Here is a 17,220-nt window from a genome sequence, read left to right as displayed (position 1 = left end):
GAATAAACAATGACAGTTTGCATGATAACAGGAACAACGAGGATGTTGTGTGTTTCTTATTTGTCATGTTCTCAGCTTAAATGATTCAGGCAAAGGAGGAAACTGGCATAATATTAAATCTTAACCATTTATTCAGGAATGCACAAAATATAGCAGGTAACATACATCTGAGTATACTTAATTCTTCAAATTTACAAATATTAGGAACAAAAAATCTTTTCATAAAGTATAAAATTTACACATATTGTACTGCAACAATGGATTTGCATTGAAAAGCACCTTCAGACTAATGTCACACCACTACACCAGGACAAAGAGTCACATTGACATCCATCTCATTTTACAATTACGTTTGGCAATTGATTGTGCTGACGTGAAAGAAGGAATCTGTCCTTTATGTCCGAGACACATCTGACCAAAAAATACACTTGTACGCTCCTACTGGCTCAATCTGACCAGAAAATGCTGATGTTGGCAATGAAGATATTTTTACATGATGAACGTCTGCTCATAAAAACACAGACCTTAAAGAGTAGCCCGCCATTCATCTGTTGCAGGTAAAGCATCAAAACTGAAACCCATTATAACTCATTGTTGTTCAGGATATTTTGATCATAAACAATATATATACTATATACAGTACACTTTGGCAACAGAGTTTGGAAAGAAAACTGCAATAAGGAACTAAGGAAACGTCTCTTTTTTTAACAAAATAAAGGCACGCCAGCAACATCTGGGCTCACAGATAAATGAATTGAATACAGTCCTACGATATCTACGTGGCAGCGACAGAACAGGAACTTTTCAGCACTCAAACACAGAGCGAGAAAATTAAACATGGCACATGGTTGAATAATACAGTATAATAAGAGCAAAGTTTTTACTGCTTAAGCTTCAAACCAGGCTTTATTTTCCGCCCATCACTGTCAAACCATCATCAAATGAATAAAATATTACAGATCAGAATTTATGATTCTCTTAAGTGCTCTCAATATTTAACAACCCCAGAGATTTACTGGGGGCATAATGTGCATGATGTCAAAACTCTGCGGTTCAACTTCACACTCTGCATAACTGAGGACTTTATCACACATTGAATATGTAATCCTGTGGAACAAGAAGGGTAACATCCTCACAGGCAACTTAAGAAATACTCTGTAATATGACTTTCAGTTCATTTGCTGATGAAAGAAGAGATAAGCAGCAGAATTAAACTGTATCACAAAAGAAATGGAAGCAAGAAATATTTATAGGCCAGAAAACTAATACACTATGATCAGTTTAGGCACTCAATAGAGAGATTAGTCCTTTCTGAAGATTGTATCATCGTACTTACATGGAGACGTACTGTGGTCAAAGATGTCTGTGCTGTGTATCCACATCGTCTTTCCCTTAGTTCCCACATTATTCCCTACAGTTTTGTGTTAAACATGCTGTATAAAATGGTAATGGAGTACAACAAAATAGCTGTTTTTGTTTCTCAAATGCACACATTTCCAAGAAAAGTTTAAAACGAATGATTATTTGAACCATAAAATTAGTCTTAACTGTAGATCCTTAATTAAAGATCATCAAGTCATGGTGCTTCTCCTTCAAAATAAAATATATCTCATGATAAATTTGTGCTTCTTAAACGGCCATGACATGCTTAACACAATGATCAGTTATTGTTCTGGTATCATATTTCAGTCTGAAAAGATGAAAATACCAACAGTTCTGTATTTTTGAATGTGCTTAAAAAAACAAACATATGAGCAAAGAGAAAAAAAAGGTTGACTTGTGCTTGAATGTGATAATGTACTGAATTTACATCAATGCTGCAGTTTGATTTAAAGGCCTCTTATTCTGTTCCCAGTTTGGCGATCAGTTCGTCGCAGATCTTTGTGAGCTCCTCGATCTCTTGATTCTGTGAGAGACAGAGAGAGGAACAGTGTTTAGACATTGGGGTTAAAGCTAAAATGACACAACAGAAACACAATTCTGTACAGGAACAATAAAAATCTTTGAATCTTTACACTATAGCAGAAGAGTCCATGTGCTCACCTACAACATTTAAATTCTGCTGTGTTCAACACTACCCAGTGGTGGAATGCAACACTTAAACACTTTATACTTCTAATCAACAACATTTCAGAGGAAAATGTTGTAATTTTTACTCCACAACATTTATTTGACACTTAAGTTTAGTCATTAGTCTTTAATTACAAAAATGTTTATGATATGATGCAGTACTACAATATTGTACAAAGTATCTGGAATTGGCTCCACAATGATTATTACAGCTTTAAAATGCTCTTACGTTTATCTGTTAGTGATCAAATCAGAACAATATATTTTACTATACTATCTTATATACTTCAGTATATACTTTTATTCTGATACTTTAAGAATGTTTGCTGATAATACTTACTTATTACTTTAATAACATTTTGAATTCAGTACTTTCAGGTATTTTTAGACATATGGCATTTCTACTTTTACTTAATTAAAGTCATAATAAATAAAACAGTAATAAAAAAACAAACATGTTCTTTTTTATTTTCAGGAATTATCAGAGATGTTCTGTGTCTATATTTCTCTTTAAATTTTCACCAGATTCTGGTTTCTGTATATAAACACTGCCCCCTAGTGTCAGATGCTGTGCCAGTGTGTTCACAGATGTTTATGAAGTCTGTGCTCAGTGCCTGCACATATTGAAGGACTTCAAGTGATTTTACAGACTACTGTAAATTAAGCACTTTTTAAATCACTGCAGGAATTTGTAAAAGATAATGGGACAACACATTTATTCCTCTCACTCAGCTTGAAGACAAAACAAACGCAATGAAGGGACAGGAAACAATAGGGTTTTTTGGGAATTGTGGTCTTAACCTTGGAAAACAATAGTGTTGTAATCTGGTGAAATAAAACCCACGAGAGATCTCTACTGTGATCTTACTTGTTTACAGTAATGATTCCCACATACCACAATTAACTCATTGATGTTTAAACATGCCTTGTTTGGCACCAGTTATCAGACTTGACAAGAAAAACCTATAAGCCAACAGGCAAACAGCACTCTCAGTGAAAGGTGTTTAACCTCAATTATCCAGATTGTTTTTTCAGCATACCCTGCCTTAAACACAATTAATCCATTTTAATCATGTTTGCAGATGCCCTACCTTCTGAAGGACAGCTCTCTCAAGTGAATCCACCTTCATCTGCTCCTTTCTCAGGCTGGCATTTAGTGCGACACCCTCAGCAGTGGCTTTGGCACGTACCTGGGCTATCTCCTCATTAGCCCTTTTAGACAGGAAGTGAAGGAGACAAGAGATAGGATGTCAAAATGAGAGTCTAGCCTTGAAATGTGAATAGATATTTAGGTTTAAAAACCTGTCCAATGATTTTATCTTGCAGACGTGGAAGCTTACTTGTCCAGTTTCTCCTCAGCGTGCACTTTGAGGGTTTGGTATCGCTGCTCTTCCTGTTTGATCCGCATCAGGTAGTCCTGCGCACACTTCTTCAGCACCTCCTCATTCTGGAGAGACAGAGGAACATAATCAATTATGTGGTTGTGGGGGCTGATGCATCCAGTGAGAGCCATACTGACGCTCTACTCACCTTCTTGAAGCCCTCCAGGACTCCCTTCATGTTCTCATACCTCCTGAAGAGGTCGGCGAAGGAGCGCTCCACAGAGTTGAGGTCGGCTATGGCCTGATCTCTCTCTATGGTCAACTGCCTGACTGACTTACTACAGGACAGGGTCTTCTGCTGCTGCTCATCCTCTGCAAACATCAGAGGAGTCAAGATATCAGATTAAAGGAAATAAAAGCTGTATACCACATGTTAATGCAACAATACAAGCAAAGACAGTTGCAGAGCGGTGGTATATTGTTTTGTATCTGTAAGCTACTCCAGTACACTGTGTTTGACATTAAACAGAGGCTATATTAAGGCTGCGTTCCAACAGTCTATAACATGCCCTCATTGACTTTCTCTGCACTGCCATCATAAGTGTTGTTCCATTTGTCTGAAAAACTGAAGTGAACTTGGGGGATTTGACCCTCAGATGGCTGAGGGGTCAAGTCAACAGTGAATCACTCCAGAGGTGTAAATCACCCACAATGCATTGCAGTTTTGCATTTGGTGCGAGGAAATACGTGGTCAGGTGGCAGTAATGTAAGTAAAACTCTTCAGCTTGTGCCATTTATTTATTCGCAACATTATCTGTAAATACATGGTTGCCTCACTGAAATGAGTCTGCCGTTATTTAAGATTATTTTTTAAAAGCAGTAGAGCTCTAAGCCTACAACTGGCAGTTGATCCATGACAGTTTGGTGCTGAAAACCTACAAGGGTAAGTGCAGTCCATTTAAATCCCCAACACACTTTCATTCTGCTCCTACAGTGGCCCCTGTGTGACATACGCTCTTTCGTAACATCAAGGGAAGGAGGGAAGTGAATAAGGGGAAGTTGTAATGAAATGCAGATTAGTGCCAACTCTCGTAGGTGCTTGAGTGTGTTCACATCGATACTGGGTGTGGGACTCTAAGCCCTTTTTATATTAGTAGTTCTCTAATTTTGAGACAGAAGCAGGACAGTGATCCAAAACATACAAACAATAAGTTTTGGGGTTTTTTAACAGTGGAATATACTTGACAGACCAGGTAAAGCACAATTACTGCAAACTTTCTCTGATGAAGATGTAAACACTCTCAGAATAAAGCTGAGAAATTGACACATGAACCTAATTGTCACTGCACTACATCAGACCCAACAACGAAAATGTACTTGACTGTACACATCTTAAGTACAGTGTGTCCTTATGTAATGCATCCTTAAATTCAAAGTATCCTGTAAGAGTCACAATGTTGGGGGAGCGGTCCTGAAATACACAGGCTACTTATAGTAAGGTATTCTGGATGCATGAGGTGCCGGTTAAACAAACAAACCCATGTATGATAAACCCCCACCAGGTGGCAGCAACTTACCAATCATCTGTGCAACTGTTTTCTCATATTCTGCCACTATTTTCCTGTCAGAGAAAGGATAGAAAGTACACCATGTGTCAACTTACTTTCTCTAAATCATTTATATTTTTGCACTGTAATATTTCTAAATGTGAAGCAAAGTTCAGTGGAAACACTAAAGCTTTGTACCTCATCTCCATAACCTCAACTCTGCTGTCCTCGTACTTCCTCTTCCACTCGTTGACCTCGATCTCTTTAGTGATGATCTGATTTGGCATGAAGAAAAAAAATGTTCAGATCTATGAATTAATCATCATCAGATTAACTTCATTAAACGAGTGCCGTCTCTGACTGTGTGTGACGTACCTCTTCTCTGATCAGGGTGAGTACTGCAGCCTTGTCCATCTCACTCAGTGGGATGTTGTCCTGGGACAGCGCTGCAATGTCTGGGGCCTCACTGCAGGTCACCTTCGTTGTTTGGCAGATGGATATCTCACTCTGTGGAACATGCAGAGAACACACAGCATGCTCAGTCCAAGATCTGACAAGAACATCTATGATCCTCACATTTCATATGCAGATCCCTTATGGCACATTACACCTCACTACTTCTGCTGGCTTTTTTTTCATTTAGGATCACATTATTGGCTGGGAATGCTCAGGGACAACAGTTCGTATTAAAGTTGATTTTAACATAGTTGATCAAACATTTGTATAACCTGAGGGTTCAAGTGTGGTTGTCTTAGGCAAATATTGCGAGAGTAAAAGCTATAAGATCATTGCAGCAAAAATAGCTAGAGGGGCATAAGAATGCAAAACACAAGTTAACTGTGGTCCTAGTATGAAAAAAATTTAGTGTGACTGAAATTATGGTTAAACTACACTTTCTTCTTCCCAAATTAAATAAAGAACAGGTGGTTCAAAACAAGCCAGTTATGTCTAAATATTCACACTGATTCCCAGCTGTTTTTTAGACTCTACTCACTATTTCCTCTTTCAAACTGCAGCTGTCCTTCTCTTCCAGGTGATCTGCAATCTTAGTCTCAGGAACTTCTAGGAGAGAACAATAAAACAAAGAAATAATTAACTGACAGCTGTAAATTGTTCTAATAACCCGTGTTTAAGTTACAAAGAAGAGGCAGATCTACACAGCAGCCTATCTGTGCTCAATGTCAAAAACTTGCCTGAACTTCAGTATTAAGAATGTGAGCACTGTTTGTTTTTGTTAAATTGCCTTGCTTCCGTTTTCTTGTTCCCCAGTGTAATATTTCTAAGTGTCCCATATCCCGGACTGGGTTTTGCTGAGCACGCATGCTCCATTTTTCTTCATCATAAAGTTTGACACATTCGTGGGGCTTTGCAGCCTCCAGTACAGTACTGGATGAGAAAACTATGTAACTGAACCACTCTCATTGTTCGCATTTTCCAGATTCACCTACTCTTTACTCTACTCTACTCTTGGAACAGGCAGCATTCTGGTCATGCCGACGTCTATACCAGCATGCCTCGTGCATACACTGCCTCATTTGTTCAGTAAATGACTACTAACTTAAATATATCACCAAGGTTGGATAGTAATGGGTTACATAAAATAAGCAACTATAATCTGAATCTTTTGATGATATTATGGATTGTAGATGGTGAAATCTCTCAATTCTTTGCAATAGTGGGCTGAGAAATGTGGTTCTTAAAGTCTTGGACTATTTGCCCACGCAGTTGTTCACAAAGTGGTGAACCTCACCCCATCCTTGCTAGTCAACAACTGAGCCTTTGAGGATGCCCCTTTCATACCCATTCATGACACTATCACCTGTTACCAATTAACCTGTCCCTGTGGAACAGATGATTTTGATCATTTCACAACTGTCTGTTGCTGCCCCATTTCCTACTTGTTTGAAAACATGTTGCTAAAAAAAAAAAAAGTATTGTCTCTGCACTGTTTTTAAGTGAATATAGGTCAAAAATGATGAGCAAATCACTGCATTCGGATTTTACTTAGGACTATGTTTGACACAGAGTCCCAACTTTTTTGGAATCAATGTGATGTCTTTAAGTGCTACTTGACGTGATAAAACGTGCACTGTCAAGGGACAGATAGGTCAATTAGTCCTTTCACTAAAGTTTACTTAAAGGGAAAAAATTGTCATCTTTAGCATGTATTTATTTGACTTAATAATCACCTTAAAACGACCCCTTTTCTGATCTGTGGAGTCTCTTTATCACTCCAAACACTGCTTTGAATTCTACACACTGGAGGATTTGAAGATCCAAACATACCATCTATAACAGGTATATCCTTGATTTGCTGTTTTTTCGCAGGTGCTTTAATGCATTCAGGTTCTCCTCTCTCCTCCTGGCTGTCTGATGTCTGGCCCATAATGCCGGTGGAGGCAAGCTTCTCCTCGTCAGTGGCGTGATGAACTCGCTGAGTGATCTCTGGGGTCTGAACCACCACCTCATCCTCCTCCTGGACATAAAGGGGAAAGAAAGGTTCCACATTATAGTGGGATTTTATTTCACACATAGAGGCTGTTCATACCTTGTGTTATCATCCGTCCTGACTGATCCGATCACAAGTGGACAGCTCTCAAAATTGTGCGATTTGTAAAGGGAGTCTGGAGATATTACAGTTATTTGTTGAGAGGTTGGATCGATTGACACAGTGTCAGGATGGATGTTAATACCAGGTCTGAAAAGGGCCTTATATGCAGTATATCAGGTTGAAGACATAAAAACAATTGTTTACATAAAAAACAAAGTGTACATGTACATGTACCATTGTGAATTAAAACATGAACAAATAATGCTGGGGAGGTAACACAACACTTTTGGGCTTTGACAAACTCTGTTACAATAAGTTATCTTACAGATTCTGGTGTTACATAATATCTTGAGGATATCACTTTAGGATAGAGAGGGTGATAATGTCGAGGGCACGTGGGGGCAGCACACTATTATTTGACTGCAGAGTGATAAGTCACAGATCTGTCACCATGCCAAGCCAGCACTGCAGAGCTGGCGACACTGCTGATGCTACTGTCTGCTTGTGTCACAGTGTACACAGTTTATGCGTGTGTGTTGAGGTGAGGCTGAGAGGTTAGACAGCTGCTGAATAATGGACAATGCAGTGTCACTGCAGTAAGATGAGACATTTCCAGCTCACACAAGAGAACACACATTACCTGATTGCACACGTCAAGCACCAAGGACTGGCTCTCATCGTATTTCTGAAGTTTACAGGAATTCCTACAGAACAAGCACATGATGACAATAAAAGTGTCAGAATAAGTAGATCCAAAAGCAGTGATCCTTAAACATTTTAATTCCTCTTCCTCCTGTTTCTACAACCACAGAGCTTCAAGCATTTCTCTGCCATATTAAATGAGTAACACATATAACCATACTAGTGCTGCCGAATTTCTGGAGGGTCACAAGATGGGACAAAATAACTTGTTGATGTAACAGGGGATGGCCTTGTGAGTTGAGTTGAAACCAAGGAAGACATCATTTCCCTCTCATGCTCCTTCAACAGGTCAGTCCTGACCCTAGCACATGCCATGATGAGTGTAAAATGGGAAGCCAGCATGCACGAAAGAAAGAAAGAAAGAGAGCATCGATAGGGAGAGTACTTACAACAGAAAACAGAGAAACTTGACTTGCTCAGACTTCCTGGGGCTAATCGAAGTGGACGAAAGCAGAGGTTGAGGGTTGCGTAACACACAAGAGAAGGAAGGATGAAGGATGGAGGGGATAGTGATTAAAAGGGAATGGAGAGCGGAGCAGGGGGAAGAGACAAAGAAGAGCGTGTGAGTGACTAGAGGTGTTCAGCTCAGCATGTTAGACACTCAGAAGAAAGTTTAAAGGTTTGAGCATAAACATGAGATGCTGACAGAGCTAGAAAAGCTGAAACTAGTTCAGAGCACTGCAGCTATAAGTACTTTTAGGAGCCTATATATAACCTGGGAATTGCATCAATGGTCAGTATGCAGTGTTAAGTGTTTGGCATGTGTTCAAAGCGTTGTTTGGTATGCACACATCCAGCCAAAGAAAGATAAATCTAAGCCTTATATGAGCGTGTATATTGCATAAATTGAAATATGATTTTGCATTATTGGTGATAGTGTTAGAGCCTCAAAATTATAAAGAAAGACTTACACGGCTGTCCTCTCTTTGCTCTTCTTGGGGATCTGCCTCACTTTCTTCTCCCCAGCTGGTTGTCCTGCTTTCTGTTTGCCCACTTCTTTTACTTTTTTCTCCGGCTGAGGGGCGCTACTGGACGATTCCTCTGTGCTCAGGGCTTTGGAGGGTTTAAAAGGGTCCACAGAGTCATCAAAATTGTCTGGATCAAAACTGTACGAGCCCTTAGGAAGTACTGGAGAGCCGCTCATTTTGTTATTGCTACCAAATGGATTGAAGTTGGGATCATCCCACTGACTGGGATCAAAGTTATACGTTCCCGACTTAGGAATAGGAACATCATCAAGGTTCATAGGCGCAGTAGAGTCTGATCCTGGCAAAGCAATTTCTGGAAGAGGATCTGAAACGGGTTCCGGTGCTGGTTGAGAAACTGGTTCTGACATTGGTTGAGAAACTGGTTCTGACACTGGTTGTGAAACTGGTTCTGACACTGGTTCTGACACTGGTTGTGAGTCTGTGGGTTCTGGTGCTGGTTTGCTAGAGGCCGCTGATCCTTTGGGCTTCTGCTTCTTAGCTGCGAGTTTGCTGATTGTCTTTTTACCACCTAATTTCCTGGGAGGTGGTTTGCTGGCTTTCTCTTCATCCAGACCGAACTCAAGCACCACAGGCTTCGCCTTTGATAATGACTCCATCATCTCCTCCTCTGCTGGAGGTGCTGAGCTGGCCTCACAGACAGGCAATGAGGCGCCCAATGGTTCGAGTCTGGGGAGAGAGCTTGAACCACAAGGTGGTGGAGAGTTTGGGATTTTGGATCCGCCGCTGATGAAGGGGTTAAAGCTATCATCCAGCTGGTCAGGGTCAAATTTGTAAGTGGCCTTGGGAACAGGAAGTTCTTGTTCCTCATTTGTTTGGACAAGATCGTCCAGCGAGGCCTTCACTGTCAGAGATGGAGGCTTTGACTTGCTAGTTTTAGTCTTTTGAGGGGGCTCGGTCTGGTTGAGGCCATTGCACTGTGGTTCTGGTTCAGCAACAGGTTTCTGCTCAGGGAGCTCCAGAGCTGGGCTGACTTCAGTTTCAATGTTCTGGACTGATTCTGGTTCTGGTATTGGAGCTAGAACAGGAGCTGGAACAGGAGCTGGAGCCTCATCCAGGACAGGATCTGCAACTAGGACAGGGACTGGGGCTTGGGATGGCTCACAGGATGGTGCTGTGCTTTCAGCCACTTCAAACGTTTCCTTCACTGGGGATGAAGTAGGGACAGGCACAGAGCCCAGATCTTCTGGAAGATTCTCTGTTTGTTCTGCTTCCAGGGTCTGGATGTTTACTTTCAGTGGGCCACCCATGGGCACTGCAGGCTCGTCCTGACCCATGTTGTGGCTGTTCAAAATATCCTGATCCCAAACAGGAGCAGTCACTATCAGGTGCTCCTCTCTATCCACATCTGAAGAAGAACATAAAACACCAGAATTAACAATAAAAATGTATTAAAAATGCAAACCTTAAAACTGCATGCACACCTCTTCTGCCTCTCCAATCAAATCTAATCTCAGATGTAGGTGACGTCTGATTGGTTACAAGCCAGCCAACTCTTCCAATTGCTGCTGTTGCCATGGTGATGTCTTACTACGAGGGCCATGACATTTAAACCAAGCAGTGCATTAGAAAACAGAGAAAACGAGAGCTTTGGTTTATTTTGAGTTGGGTGTTGAGGACAACAGGGACAGCGGCCGGTGTGGTGTAATTATTGCCTCCAGCAATCCTTTTGACACATCAACATATTTCAGTATGCCTGTCATAGCTGCCACACTCATGTAATATTATGTTGCTAGGAGACTAGCACTGCCTGCTGTGTTTCTACCTACTTCCATTCACGTTTGTGTGTCTCCAGTTTCATTTTCAAAGTATTCCTGCTGCCCAACATGTCCATACAGATGTGTCCACATGCATATTCAGTGGATAGTATGTGAATCCCTTTTGTTCTCGTACTCTTGTGTTTATAAAGGCAGAACATGTCACAGCAAGGATATATTTCACACAGCTGCAGTGCCGGTTTGCAATATATGCAAAACATATGGTCTAATTTGATTATTAAAATGAACTGTTTTGCATTTGTTTACATTTTATTATGAAATACTTCATTGATTTTAGTATCAATGTGATCTACCTGTGCATAGTAAATGGCATCTGTATTGTTTTAATGATTATCTTGCAAAATAGTGTTGAAAATGAATTTTATTATATTAACTCAAGCCAAATGTGAGTTTATCATGCATTTCACCACAGGGGACACGCAAAGAAACCCTCAAGTTTCCATTTGTTAATTTAATCAGGTGCCTTTTTTGGCTTTAACAAAGTCTTCAATTATATCTATCAACATATTTATAAACTGCCATCATGTGTAGAGTGACACTGGTGTAGTAATGGAGACTTTGGATGGGCACGGACAAACACAACCATCAGCATGTTTACATTCAAAGAAGTTTCTAGAGGCACTTCAGCTCCTGCCTGCCAGGATTTAAACTTCCTCCTTCACAGCTACAGGAAGGGATGTTTGTGGTTGAAACACAAGTGAACTCCCTCGTCGCTCTATACCGGTTGACTCTCACAATGTACACTTTTGGAAAAGGTTGTTGGGGCTGTTTTGCAGGAATAAGTTATTCCTACCAAAACATCCCTCACTTCAACACCTGGCCTCATGAACACCTCCTTAAAAAGCAAGCTGCATGATGGCCAGATAACAAGCTTTGTTCAGTCACTCCCCTCATTGTGATCCCTATCGGTTACCAATGCAAACGGTGCAAGCTTTTGTTGAACCTGTTGAATTCCACAGCCATTCCCACACTCTGCTGAAGGCTCCTCCTCTTAATGATTCAAATGACAATGACAGCACTTCGGCCATCATCACACCCAAAATACCAACTCAGTGTGCATACCAGCTTACATACCAAGCACGTTAGGTAAGAGTATCCTTAGTTACCTGTACTAAAACATTGCAATTCAACACACCTTTGTATTATCCATGGCAAAATTGAATATTAGCATAACTTTTAGGGTACTCACAAGTTCAAGCTTAAATGCAGTAGGTAGGTACATTCCTGCACAGTCAGACAGACATGTGTATCCAATTACTCTGGTATTGTGAACCTGATACGCTACAGTTCAGACACAGAAGTCACACACACAGAATTCATATATGCCGAAATATGCTATGTAAAGGTGCAATATATAATGATTTTGGTTGATAGTATTCCAAAGGTAACTAGAATTATTAATAGAATGTGAAGGAAAACAGTTTTGACATTATGACATCTATGTATTGTGTTGCAGAGCATGTTTAGCATGCTAACCAGCTAACCAGCTAGCCGTGGCCCATTCTGTTCCAAAGCTCCTGTGCTAGCAGTGTAAACACCAACACTTTCCCACAGCTTCGAGCTCCCAGTTTGGACTGCTAGCTGCAAAGCTAACTGAGCTAAAAGTCTGTAGCTAATGGCAGCTACAGTCAGCAGCAGTTAGCGGTTACTTAATATGCTGCCCCCTATTTATTTTGAGTCTTATTTTAACAATTTTTATATATTGCACCTTTAAAGTGACTGTTTTAACGTATAAAGATGACTTAGTGGACACATTTTAGAAAATGTTCTTCTTCCGTTTCTAAAATGATAGCAACATCACAAGACTCTTGTTGACACTCTAAATAAAGGCATTTCTTCAGCTACCCTGAGGCGTTACTGCCATGTGTGTTTACATCTTAGACACTATGTCGAGTCTGCCTCTCCTTATCCTTTCCCTCACTGTCCGTTCTTTGCTCAGCAGTGGCCTCACCTGTTTTGTCTGGATCAGCGTTGTTGTTCTCCAGCTCTCCTGGGAAGGTGGGAGGGGTGTGGACAGGAGTTGCAGCTTCGGGAGTGCCAAAATGACCCTCTGAGTCAGAGCTGTGGAAGTCAGAGAGAGAAACACACAGGAAGAGAGCATGAACTTCACCAACATCCAAAAGATGAGAAAGTAAGATGACAGAAATATCCTTACATAACTGAGGAGTAGTGTCATAAATACTGGAACTATGTCAAAAGCAAAAGGCTGAATCAGCACTATGACCTGTAAAGGAGACTTACATAAACAGAACTGCACTAACTGCATTATGTGCAAGTAGAAGGACAAATGCAATTCTTTATTTCTATCCCCTCCAAAATCTATTTAGTCTATTTACAGAGATATTGTCTGACTCCAGATACTTTAGGATTTATTTAATCATAATCTTAGGCAGTGTTTTGCAACCAGTTTTACCTTGTGATCCTCTAAAGTGAGTGTCTAATCATGATCCCTCATCAAAGCATGTTGCAGTTTAACCAAAGAGCAATGTTCCCTTCAACAATGTTTTATTTTAATACTTTTTTAGAGGCCTAAAGTGGTGAAACTATAGATCAGAGAATAGTGATAGTTAAAGATAACTCGAATGTGCCTTTACATGCTTTTACTGTCCCAAATCAATCTATATTATACCTTACTTTCTCCTCTGAAGTTGTACTGTGCTTTGGCAACACTCGACACTGCTTGATTCATGCCAGTAATGGAAAGAAAGTACAAGACTGAGCATAGTCAGAGAAAGAGGAAATGGGGAAACCCACTCTTTTCCTGTCACATTGCAGTAGAGTAGCAGTAAAGAGTATGATGTTTGAAACTGCACCATATTACCTATATATGTATCTGTATTATCTATCATATGGTGCAATATGTAAGAAACAAACTGTCAAATTCATAACTGCTAACCCCTGCTAACTGTAGCTGCCGTAAGCAAGTTAGCTCAGTTACCCTTGCAGCTAGCAGCTAACTGCTCGGGACATGTGGAGTTTTATTGTTTACACTGCTAGCACAGGAGCTTTAGACCGTTTAGGCTGGGGCTAACTGGATAGCATGCTAACTTCAGTAGCCAGAAGCCACTTCACAGTGTAGTTAGATAACCACGAGGCTCTGGTTAGATAGCTGATCTGTTGTCCTACACTGGTTTGAATCGTACTTGTTAAAAAGAAATTTTTCAGTAATGATGGCGTCCAGTGGTGTTCCCCAAGGCTACATCCTTGCCCCCTACTGTTCAGTATACACATGCTCATATCATGTTATCTGCAAAAAAACATTGACTATCATTGACAAATAAGTGACACTCAAATGACACTACATGTATTTATCTTAATATAAGATGTGAACATTGTGTCTGAATACAGGCTACAAAGTATTTTGACCCTTTTGAACACTGACTTGTGATTTTAGCATTGTAGAGCAACAACAGTCGATCTGATCTGATCTGATCACCACAGGGAGCCACATCACAGTGTAGTTAGATATTGATGGTTAGATAACTGCTCATCTACTGGGATGGTAAACACACCAGGATTTTGGGCAGGGTGCTGATAAATTGTCCGGTCAATAAAATGTCAGCACAAATAAAGTAGCTGTGAATCCTTGTGTACACTTAGAACAACTGCCAAGATAATATGTTATCAAAGCACACATGAGGAGCAGAGACAATAAGGCCATGATGCCTTGAGCATGTGTCAGAGCTTGAGTTTGAGTGTTAGCAATGATTACATCATCTAACCAAACAATACCTGTGTCTGCAGTGCTGGCGTGTGTGTTATTTATGAAGGAGGCACAGAAACGAGGCTGTACCCCAGTGAGGCTGAGAAAAACAGTCTACACCACAGCGGCCACACCAGAAATGTGTCAGAGCTGCACGACAACATAACACACTAGACATTTCTGCACGTAACTGAGAAGAAGTCGATGCAAATCTCACAACAAATATATTTTTTCTTCTTTTCCTTTGCCCTTTTCATCTAACCTTTTTAATATTAGACATTCCTTAACCTGACAGGTGGACACACTCATCAACATTAGAACATGTTGACACACATGTGAAAATGCCTCTGTCTCCAGTCCAGACAGTATGAATCACAGCTTCAGTAGTCTCAGGGCTCCAGCACAACACTTGCCTGCAGCCTTGAGATCTCTCGTCCTCCTCCCTCTCCTCTTCCTCTCCCCTCTCTCCACGTTGCTCCCTCTCCTCGCTGGTTTCCAACCCATCTTCATCCTCCTCTCCCTCTCCTCCTCGCACTGCCGTCCATGTCCATTTGGCCCATGACACGGGTGACAGCCAAGACATCCCTCCTCTTTCCCCTGGGGTTTTCTTCAACCCTCTGTCGACTCAAAGATTCACCGGGCTGGTCTTCAAAGCCTGACGGTTCCTTTTCTGTGCTCTTCTTCAGATTTCCACCCTGCCAACAGATCTCACATCTTTCCACAGAGCCTCTCTCTTCACATGGGTTTCCAGTTTCTCATGAAGGGAAGGACACATTTCTTTTTCCACTCTTCTATTTGTATATTTTCAGTCTTAAAATCAAACAGATTTCAGCTGCTTTTCTCTCTTCGCTTTTCCAGTCACGCTCCCTCTCCCTCTGCCTCTGTGGCAAAATACCTCAGCTCTGATCAGCTGGGTTTCAAAATGCTGTTCTCACACTCTCCTCCTCTGAACGCCCCTCCAACCGTTCCCCTCCACCTCGGGCTAGTCCACTGACAGACAACACAGCAGGGGAGGCAGGAAGCTTCAAGCTCTCAAAAAGAGGCAGCTTCTCTTTACTCAACCAAATGATTTGCCCTGTGGGTGGAGAATGGTACGTTCCTGTCAGGCCGCTCTTCCACTCTGAAGCAGAAGGAGGGAGTCAGAAAACAAACACTGAAGGAGGAGGAGGAGGAGGAGCTGGACTGTTGGGGCTCCACATTTTATAGCCCAGAGAGAGGTTTAGGAATGTGGGGCTGGATCTTAAAGCCTCCTTTGCTCCCCCAGGCTGTTTAACAGTTAACTGTTTCTCCCATCCAGTGGCAGGCATGCATGACCAGGGGAACAGTTCTGTTGGACAGCCCCAGGAGCTATACCTGGCTTAGGTAACAGCTCAGACCACTTCAATGCACTCATTAATGGATGGTAAAAACCCCTAGTAACATCTGACAGGTATTGTTGAGTTTCAATAAGGAAAATAAACCATGATTTTACTCATGATATGTTTACATTTACATTTACATATGTGTCTAAAATACCTGAACAGTATAAGAGTCCTTAAAACAAGTAATGCTGCTAAAAAAGCCAAAGCCGTTCACTAGAATCAAATGAGGACTCCCCAAGTAACATAATCACAGCCAGAAACACTGCTAAAATTGATCTATTACTAACAGCTGATGCTGATGATCGTACATTTTAAATTCTACTTAATCATAGCTCTCTATTTGACACCATTGGTCATACTATTTTGTTGGAATGCCTTGAAAAATGAGTCTGCTGCCGAGATACTGCTACATCACACCTCTCCTTTCTCTGTAACATGTTTCCTAAAATCACACACTGTTTTGGATTTAAACTGATTTAAATCGAACTTGTAAAACAGAACTTTTTCAGTAATGGTAATGTCCAGTGGTGTTCCCCAAGGCTCCATCCCTGCTCCCTTGTTGTTCTGCATTCACATGCTCCTGCAAGGAGCTGTTGTCCATAAAAACAACATTCATTATCATTGGAAGACACTCAGATCTATGTCCCATCACAAACCAGTAAAGAAATATCTTGTGTATCAGAAATGAAGTGCTGGATGTCTGGAAACTTTTAATATTTCATATGCTCTTTTTATTTATTTCACACATTTTCCCATATAAAGCACTTTGTATCTCTGTTTTGAGTGCATGATAAATAATGTGTAATATTTTCGTTAAAGGCAGGTGGTATTTGAATAAATGCTAATTAGCGACACGTATCAGCTATAAAGTAAGTCTGACAATTACCAGTTTGTGAGTTTTCAAAGCAAAATGAAACACATATCAGAGCTACAAAGTGGCCATAGCTTCTGTGCTTAAAGACTGGGTCACATTTTTTATGTCTGCCTTAAACAATACAGCAGCCGATAGTAGCTTATTGGAGATATATCGTATGTGTGTGTAAGTCAGATGATGACAAACGAATCGGAGTACAGAAAAGCATAGAATGTCACACTGGGCATGCAAAGTTTCAAACAGAATAAATCGATTGATCATGTCATGTGTTTATGCCAACAAAAAGCAGTAAAACTTTTTCTATTAATTATTTCTTAGACTTGCTT

The 17,220-nt window shown here is 40.7% G+C and overlaps 1 protein-coding gene across 1 annotated transcript; it reads right to left on the bottom strand.

The window, feature by feature from the left end:
* Positions 1 to 108: 108 nt before the first annotated feature.
* On the bottom strand, positions 109 to 15,512 carry tacc1 (transforming, acidic coiled-coil containing protein 1). Its single transcript, XM_073468767.1, has 13 exons — positions 15,073 to 15,512; positions 12,908 to 13,017; positions 9,104 to 10,526; positions 8,131 to 8,194; positions 7,226 to 7,415; positions 5,934 to 6,001; positions 5,315 to 5,446; positions 5,138 to 5,214; positions 4,970 to 5,013; positions 3,601 to 3,764; positions 3,411 to 3,517; positions 3,162 to 3,282; positions 109 to 1,906 (listed from the first exon to the last, which is right to left on the bottom strand). Exons 1-13 carry the CDS (start codon positions 15,240 to 15,242, stop codon positions 1,841 to 1,843), a joined length of 2,736 nt encoding a protein of 911 aa, XP_073324868.1. The 5' UTR covers positions 15,243 to 15,512; the 3' UTR covers positions 109 to 1,840.
* Positions 15,513 to 17,220: the final 1,708 nt, after the last annotated feature.

The sequence above is a fragment of the Pagrus major genome, chromosome 6 (assembly GCF_040436345.1).
Source record: "Pagrus major chromosome 6, Pma_NU_1.0".
NCBI classification, from domain to species: Eukaryota; Metazoa; Chordata; class Actinopteri; order Spariformes; family Sparidae; genus Pagrus; species Pagrus major.
The sequence above is the reverse complement of the archived record's forward strand: the minus strand, read 5'-3'. Positions and strand labels throughout refer to the sequence as shown.